Source organism: Meleagris gallopavo, chromosome 28 (assembly GCF_905368555.1).
Source record: "Meleagris gallopavo chromosome 28, MGAL_WU_HG_1.1, whole genome shotgun sequence".
Lineage (NCBI taxonomy): Eukaryota > Metazoa > Chordata > Aves > Galliformes > Phasianidae > Meleagris > Meleagris gallopavo.
In genome coordinates this window covers 3,980,418-3,989,280 of record NC_139431.1, presented here as the reverse complement: position 1 = coordinate 3,989,280, position 8,863 = coordinate 3,980,418, and the positions used below count along the sequence as shown (strand labels likewise).

The following is an 8,863-nucleotide window of genomic DNA, read 5'->3' as shown; positions in this document are numbered from 1 at the left end:
TTGATGGTCCAAAGCTGTCTTGCATCTTCTTTCCCAGTGTTTTTTATAGTTGTACTGGAGCCTGGAGGGGTATCAGACATTCTCACTCCCAAGGAGTATTTTGTGACTTGCTGCCTGTCCTCTCTTGGTCCAGCAGTTGCCCTGTATGTACCTAGGCAGGTGTGGGCATCTGCTTTGTTGTGTTTGCTCGGTGCTCCTACACTTGGGCCATGCTGATTTTTCTGACTGCTGATGTTGTCATCTCTGGCTGCTGTAACTGCCAACCCCTGAAATGAACTTTTCTTAGTAGTTCCCTGCTTATCTCTGTATTAACTCTGGATTGGTACCATATGCTGCTCTTGGGCAAAGCTCTTGGGAAGGTCGACACGTGGTTTTAAGAACTGATTGGCACTTATCAATGCAACAAAGCCTTTCCTAGGAATAGTTACTATTTGTTCCTAAGAATAAATACTGTATGCAGGAATGCAGATGATTTTAAAAGGGCAAGACATGTATAGCAGATCTATGCAACTTGCCTCCCACGCAAACAAAACCAAAACTTTCAGTTAATTCTAAGAAAAACAAAACTATGATAATATGTAATTTAATTGTGTTGTTTTGTAGGGCTTTTTTTTTTTTTAACCCCCTTCTGGTGTTGCTTGAAGCAAAAATAAACTGAAAAAAAAAGAATATAAGATCTGTGCTGAGTGCACAGTGGCTCTGAGGGTTATCAGCATGTTAATTCTCAATGGGCACAATGGCAATTGCTGAGTATGGATGAGGATTCAAGCTGAGCATAACAAGTTTGTTTTCACCTTTCTGGCTGTAGAGATGTTCTGGATTTGTTAGTTGCCAAAATAAAGCAAGTATTTACCTGGATAGCTGAAAGAGCATGTGTGTGTCTGCAGATGTAGATGATATCAACAGATAAATCTGTACCATTTAATGCTCCCTTTTAAAAGAGAAAAATCTTTTTCATAAATACACATTTGCAATCACTGAATAACTAAGAGCTCTACTGAGATAACCCCCTATACAAGCCAAAACAAATGGTTGGGAAGCAGCAATAAAATAAAGCTTTCAACAGTGATTTAACATATTATAATGCTATATTTAATGGGGCTTGAAAGCTCTCACTGCTGCACGGAGCTGCAATTCTGAAGTCACTCTTATCATTCCTTGTTGATAAAAACATATTGTTACCACGTTGTTTGTGTATACAGTAGATTTGTTCTCTTGGCTCCTTCTGCAAAGACGTGCTGAATGCTGATCTTATTCCTCACCCGTGGAAGCATGGAAGGTTTTACTTATTTTTCTGCTGGCTGTATTCACGTCTTCACTGCAGCCCTGCTGACCTACCTACTGCTCTTGGATCAGCAGATGTCACACTTACTTGAGCAGATGCGGGTCAAATAGTTTTCACCAGTCCTGTTGTAGGTGATAGAGATGAGGGGAAAAGCTGCAACTGCCAATGGATTCTGTATGTTGGTTTGTATTAGAGTCAGTTGAAGCAGGTGGAGACGAGCTCTTGTGCTCAGTGGTTGGTGCAGTGTGACCATAGCTTGCCACTGAGTCACCAGCTCTAAAGAAAAGGAAACATTTATTATGTTACATTTATTTTCATATTCCTGGGTCTGCACTTCTCACCTGTGCGTGTTCAGCACATGTGATGGGACTCAGCCCCCCCAGCACTCTGAAGAGGCTGGCTGACCTGCGTGAGGGAAGAAAGCTTCTTTCTGAGCTTCACTTACCACTCCTCTTCCAGAGAACAGAGTAGCAAGGCTTTTCAGTCTAATAGCACAGAAAAAAGGAGCTTACTCTGCTAGAGCAAAGACATGAATAGCTGTGCCTAGTGATGCTAATGAGCACAGGTCTGGGCAATGCAAGGGATGAAGTAGAACTGTGTGCAACTGCACGTGCTTAGTCCTAGCTGACTGCACAGCACAGATAGGGTCCTCAAAACATCCAGTGTTACATACGTGTAAAAACACAGTTGCTGTTATCAGGGCTGCAAGGCTGTGTCGATCTAGTTGAAATGTTTAATACTGAAAGCATGCATAGACTGGTTAAGATATATCAGTTATTTTGTTCAAGCAGTATCTGGAGATCATGAGCAAAGGCCCATACACACACAGTTCTTTCTTCTTCCCTAAAGTAAATTATAGTTGAGCACTAAATATGAACCTTCAGTCCCACAGTTCTGCTTCTGTGCGTGTCAGAATGCGTGTCAGAATATCCAGTTCATTACAGTAACTCCAGTGATCCCTCTTCAGAATAAAACGTCATGCACACCAGTTTGCAAACCTGTTATGAAATATTGTTTTATTTATGCTTGGTTGTGAGCAGAGAGGTACATTTCTGCCGTGTTCTGTTGGAAGCTCACATGTTACAGAGCTTCTGTGGCTTAGTGCAGTAGTTTGTCCTAACCTTCTCGTGAACACAGTCACTGTAATCAGTGTTACATTTACCACACTTGCAGCTTATGGCCACAGGGTAAGAATAGTAAGGGATGGTGTGATGAGGACAGCCCGGAATCAGTGCTGTTTGGTACAACATCTCTTTGTATGTGCACACGTTTTGGGACAGAGCACTTTTGAGTAGCAGCTTCTTGCCATTGCTGTCCTACAAAGAAAAGAGAAATGTGTTGTTTCACTGAAGCGTACATGAATGTCAAATGTCTTCCTTTGACATGCTCTCACATGTGCAGAAAGCAAAACCTCTTCATGCTTACACTAGCTCTGAAATTCTGTGTTCTTCAGTTCTGTTTCTTTGAATCCTCATGTGATGGGAGCTCTCTACACCTGCAGTAATGCTCACTGTGTTTTTGTGGTTTTAAATAACCCCCTGCTCATCTCGAAGTGCTCTCAGCATTTTGTATTAGATATTCACTGCCTGCTGGCCAGGGTGGAAGTTAAAATGCAGTGCTGAATAGCAAAGCTCATAGTGTTTGGCATGCCCACGTGAGCAATATTCTCCACAGCTGGTTGTCACAGCAAGACTTCATTGCCTTTGGCACCTGACAGATTGGCTGGACAAGTAGTTACTCAGGTAATTTATATTAACTGAGGGTGACAAATTGCAATTCATTTCTCACCTGTACCGCCCTGACCCACAAACTGCAGAAGCTCTGCAGCAACAGCAGCAATAAGTTTGTTGTTATGCTACTGTTATAATCTCCATAGTAAAAATATTGCTGGGGGAAGAAAAAAGAAATGTTTGCAAGTATATCTTGGTGAAGATAAGAGAGATGATAGAGCAATAAAAATGATAACAGTGAAGAAAAGGGGAAAATAAACAGCTATCAGCATTTAAAATGGGAAAAATGTAGAAAACTGTTAGAGAAAGCTGGAAGCTGAAAGATAAACTTCTGTCAGGACAAAGGCCAACTGTAATGCCAAGGGACATGACTAGGTGGGGACAAGCTGCTGCTGTGAGTGCAAAGCCATCAGTAACTGCTTGTGGCTGACAAAGCAACGTACATGTGTACAGCACAAGCTGTTAGGTAAGTGGTAAGGGGAGTAAAGATTTTAAAACCATTGTCTCCAAGCTAATAATCCTTTGCTGGCTAATGCTGATTTTCACAAGACCTGAACTGCTGAGGGAACTTCAGCACGTTGAGGATCAGCCTAGAATGGTGCCAGTCTTTAAAGGGAGGATGCTGACCCCGGTGAGACTCAAGGAGGTTGACCAGGGATGGGTGTCAGCTATCAGGTTAGAGAGCAGAAAGTCGATACAGGATTTGAGCAATGAAAATTAAAGGACGAGAACATAATTAATGCCAGTTGAGATGGTGTTACATAAAATAGGTCATGTCACACAAACCTGATTTTGTTTTTGGAGGCGATTACAAATTTGGTTGTTAAGGTAACTACGTAGATATGAGGTCCTTAGTTCCATCTGTGCAGAGCCCTGCTGTCATGAGAAGTTGGAGCTGTTGGGCAGTGTGCTGAACGCTGGCAGTGCTCCACAATTTCTGTAGTGTGTTTATTCACTGCAACTTCTTTTTTTTTACCCAGCCTCTGAATGCACTGCATTATAATCTCCATAGAGCTCAGGAGCCTTGGCTTTTCTCACCCCTGCTTTCCCAGTAAGCTAAATAGAAACCATGACAATAATGTGATTTTTCTATGATGGACACAATTAGCCTGAATAAACTTTACATAGCTCTCCAGCAAGAATAGGAACTTCTTTTCTTGATGGCTGTTATGGAGACCACCTAAAAGAGAGTAACATCCTGTACCCGTGTCATGCAGAATCCAGCGCAGATGGTGGTGTTGATGGCCAGGCAATAGGCACACTCCTGTTTCTCCACGTGGATTGTGTACTCTGAAGGAGCACAAACTGATGCTGTTTGACCAACAGTCAGGCCAAAGAGAAGAGACATCATGAAGAAGGGACTCATGCTAAACAGGAGAGGGGAAAAAGAGAAACCTTAATTAAAATTAGATGTGTCTTCGTGTTCTTTCCTTAGAATTTGACAAGAACAGTTCTGACAGTCAAATAGTAGAAGTAATCTCAACTTTTTCAGCCACAGCTTCACAAATTCTTTCTAATCCTGGAAATGTAATTGAAATAATTCTAACCACTGGACAGACAGAGGACAAATAACACAAACACAACATATGCCATGTTCACCTTTTTCCCACTGACCCATATGGCAGAACTTTTCCTAACGAGTGATAAAACACTGTTGCAGAGAAATAGTAGTAGGTTTTCCTACCCTTTCCTGATAAAGGATTTGAAAATGTGACACATCAGAGGCCGTGAGCTCTAGAATTAACCAAACCTGCTAAAATAATCTCATTAATTTAGAATATTTTTCTAAAGAAGGCATCTTATCAAATGTTCAAGGTAGGATAAGAAATAGTTGTGCATATCAGACATACCCCTGTAATTTTTACTTTCACGCTGGCTTAAAAGCATGATGAAATGGGAGTGCTGGCAAGTATTAAACAATAGATGCAAGCAAATTACAACAGAGAACATCAGCAAAGAGTTCAAATCGATGAATCCGCACTTCATCCCTCTGTTCCCATTTCCCAGGCCTGCTCAGGAATCCCAGAAACAAAGCTTTGCTTGGCTCCAGGACAGCTTCAGGATGCTCTCTCTCTCTCTCTCTCTTTGAAACTACAAATTCTACATGACAGAGTCTACAAATATCTGGAATCACCCTCTAGTCTCTTCCAGCTGTCGTTTTCCTATAACAAAAGCCATTCATTACACGATCCAGTTTACCCTGTGGCTGCAGTAGTACAAGTCTGGAAAGACCAACCTCTTGTCAGCTGAATTCTTCCCTATTTCAGGAGTCTGATTCTGCCTTGAGCTGGGGGAGGCAGTGATCTAGCACCAACTCTGTGTGCTTTATACACTCCAGGCTAATTCCAGGCTTATCTTCCTGTTTATATAATTGCATCTGAATTGCTGCTTTCTTATCGCAGAGCTATCTATTGAAAATTCATACTAAACCACAAAGCAAATGTGATAGGAACAAACGTGTCCATAATATCCTAACCTGGAAATTGGAGCTGGAAATCTAATTATGTTAACAGTCAGTCTTTCTGTTAGGCTTTTAAACTAACCACTGCTTTTAAAAGATTTGGTATTGATTAATTTGCTACATAGGACAGCAACGTCGTGACAGCCAGGCTAGGGTGGAAATGGAGCCATCCAGCATCACACCTGACTAATTCTACTCTTATGTTTTTTGGAAAATCCGGTTCATTCAGTATGTTCATTACCTGGGAGGCACAAATGAGAGATGCAGTACCGTACACATAAAATAAATCTCAAATCCAAGCAATTGATTGCTTTATAGTGTGGATAGGTAAAGTCTCACTTACTTACTCAAATAAATAAATAAATAAATAAAAATAAAAAACAACAATAAAAAGCCATGCAGGCAAATTATTGAGCAAGTACTGAAGTGAAAACAATTCACTGAAATACTAACTGAGGATCAATTGGTTTTGCTTTGAGATGCCACTTTTTGTCTCACGGTGAGAAGCAAAATGTTGTACCACCGTCATTGAAACTAAAATATCCACTGGTGGGGTGGGAACATTCCAGGTTGGGGATTTGAGAAATACCAAAGAGGAGCAAAGTGAGGAGGGGGTTGAATCAGTATGCATGTGTTGTATTGATTTAGCACAGAGCCACTGTAATCTGGTTCGTCCGCGTCTGGCCAACCTTCTTGCTGTGCTCCCTCACTACAGCTCTGACACCGACCAGCCCCGTGAATCAGCTCCCTGCCCTCTGGACTTGGCTTTTATGCCTTAGGCAGGTCAACCACGTTGTTGTCTTACGTGGCTATAAGGAACATGAGAAAGTTGAACAACATGTTGTGCTGGGCTGTTGGAGGAGTGAGCCAGTCACTCCTAACAAACATTTACCCAATTCCTGAATGATGTTGTCTCCTTTACCAATGGTTTCAGACTGCTGCATGCGACTTTGTGTCCTAAGCTAATTTTCTGTGGGATTTTGTGTATAATGTAATTAAGTTCTTGTTCATTTAGGATTAGCCAAATATTTGCTGTTTTGATGGAGTCTTTAATTTTGGGTTAATTTCTACCATAGATTGTCAGGAATCAAGAAGCTTGTAGACACAAACATGGTATTGTTTGTATACTCAGTAGCATCTGTCCAGCTAGACCTGGCAACAGAACAGAAGATTTTGCTACTACTCCTATATATTATTTAGCTTTATGTCTTTCTGAGCTGTTTTAAATGTAGTTAAACGTACAGGTTGTTTATAAACATACAAACACATGCAGACAGTGATGTGTGTGCCATGCGTATGTGCATGATATATTTGTGTGGGTTTTGTTGTATAAAACTTCAATCGTAGGAAAAGATTTCACCTTGATTTTGGTAGATGGAGCTATTTTGTATACAGAAAGAAGCAGACATCCAGGTTTAAAGTGCCTTCAATGTATGCTAACTATTTTGCATGTAGAAAGAGGATGGTAGATGGAAAAGAGCATGAGGGCATATGTCCTTTACTGCTCTGAATTGCCAGCTCTTCCAGTGCAAGAGAAATGAGTGTAATTGACTGGGAGGGGGATTCAGATTGGGGGAAAAGGGGGTTCTGAATTTGGTGTAAGAATATTTAGTGAAGTGTTCTCCTCTGGAAACTATCCAAGAAAAGAAAGAAAAGAAAGAAGAAATGTTTGCAAGTATATCTTGGTGAAGATAGGAAAGATGATAGAGCAGTAAAAATGATAACAGTGAAGAAAAGGGGAAAACAAACAGCTATCAGCATTTAAAATGGGAAAAATGTAGAAAACTGTTAGAGAAAGCTGGAAGCTGAAAGATAAACTTCTGTCAGGACAAAGGCCAACTGTAATGCCAAGGGACATGACTAGGTGGGGACAAGCTACTGCTGTGAGTGCAAAGCCATCAGTAACTGCTTGTGGCTGACAAAGCAACGTACATGTGTACAGCACAAGCTGTTAGGTAAGTGGTAAGGGGAGTAAAGATTTTAAAACCATTGTCTCCAAGCTAATAATCCTTTGCTGGCTAATGCTGATTTTCACAAGACCTGAACTGCTGAGGGAACTTCAGCACGTTGAGGATCAGCCTAGAATGGTGCCAGTCTTTAAAGGGAGGATGCTGACCCCGGTGAGACTCAAGGAGGTTGACCAGGGATGGGTGTCAGCTATCAGGTTAGAGAGCAGAAAGTCGATACAGGATTTGAGCAATGAAAATTAAAGGACGAGAACATAATTAATGCCAGTTGAGATGGTGTTACATAAAATAGGTCATGTCACACAAACCTGATTTTGTTTTTGGAGGCGATTACAAATTTGGTTGTTAAGGTAACTACGTAGATGTGAGGTCCTTAGTTCCATCTGTGCAGAGCCCTGCTGTCATGAGAAGTTGGAGCTGTTGGGCAGTGTGCTGAACGCTGGCAGTGCTCCACAATTTCTGTAGTGTGTTTATTCACTGCAACTTCTTTTTTTTTTTACCCAGCCTCTGAATGCACTGCATTATAATCTCCATAGAGCTCAGGAGCCTTGGCTTTTCTCACCCATGCGTTACAGAGATATCTGGCCAAGTACTAAGAATGGAAATTCCTTTTAGAAGTGCAATAGATTAGTCTGAGTAATGAGTCTTCTGCTCCTTGTACTCACGTTAGCATCATATAACATGGGTACAGAGAGAGCCTAGAGAGCCTCTTTCCTAGTGCCTGTTGTAAGGCATCCCTTAGCCTGCCCACACGTCAGAAAGGCTCTGAGTATCACTGGAGTTGTGTTCCCGTTTCTTCAGTAATTTACAGACTGTTAAGCTGGTAGAAGAACTTTTCCCAGATTGTCCTGATGTGACCATAGACTTCTTTCTTTCACTGCTGAGCTCCCTGGGGATGAGAACCCAGAACCTTCTGGGAACAGCAGGACAACGTGGCAGCACAATGAAGTACTGTGTGAAAACCTGTGAGTGCACAAAGCTGCTTTCCTACAGCTAAAAATTCATAGCTCAGTATCTGATGGTTGTGGATCCATTTCTTTGGTTGCCCCCCTGCTGACCTGCAGACATTCAGAGACGCAAAATTCAATGCGCTTTTACAACCATCAGCTTTGTGGCTGTGTTCTGGAACAGCCAGTTATGCTTTAAATTATTTATCTTTAACCTTTCTCTTAACTAAACCATTCTACTCGGTCACATCACTTATTTTACACTTTCATTAAGTGAAAGACAGTATGTTGATTTCTGTAAGAAGTGTTGGAAGTGATCTTTGTAAATGGAATTAACGAGGCATGAAGTTCTTGGGTTTGTTACTTCAGGATGTCTACAATGAGCCAGAGAAACTCAGCGCGTGGTGTGTGAAAACGTAACAGGATTCTCTATCACTGACCAATGCCTAAAATAAAAGTAAGAACAGTGAAGA

At 41.4% G+C, this 8,863-nt stretch overlaps 1 protein-coding gene across 1 annotated transcript; it reads right to left on the bottom strand.

Moving 5' to 3' along the window:
- Window positions 1-2,252: 2,252 nt before the first annotated feature.
- TSHB (thyroid stimulating hormone subunit beta) lies at window positions 2,253-8,808 on the bottom strand. The gene is made up of 2 exons (XM_085210200.1): window positions 4,220-8,808; window positions 2,253-2,601 (listed from the first exon to the last, which is right to left on the bottom strand). The coding sequence occupies exons 1-2, from the start codon at window positions 4,379-4,381 to the stop codon at window positions 2,359-2,361; spliced, it is 405 nt and encodes a 134-aa protein (XP_085066326.1). The 5' UTR covers window positions 4,382-8,808; the 3' UTR covers window positions 2,253-2,358.
- Window positions 8,809-8,863: the final 55 nt, after the last annotated feature.

Coding starts and splice junctions, on each gene's coding strand:
- TSHB (XM_085210200.1), bottom strand. CDS start 4,381: ATGAGTCCCTTCTTCATGATGTCTCTTCTCTTTGGCCTGACTGTTGGT. Junction 2,602..4,219: donor CTGGATTCTGCATGACACGG/GTACAGGATGTT, acceptor TTTTCTTTGTAG/GACAGCAATGGCAAGAAGCT.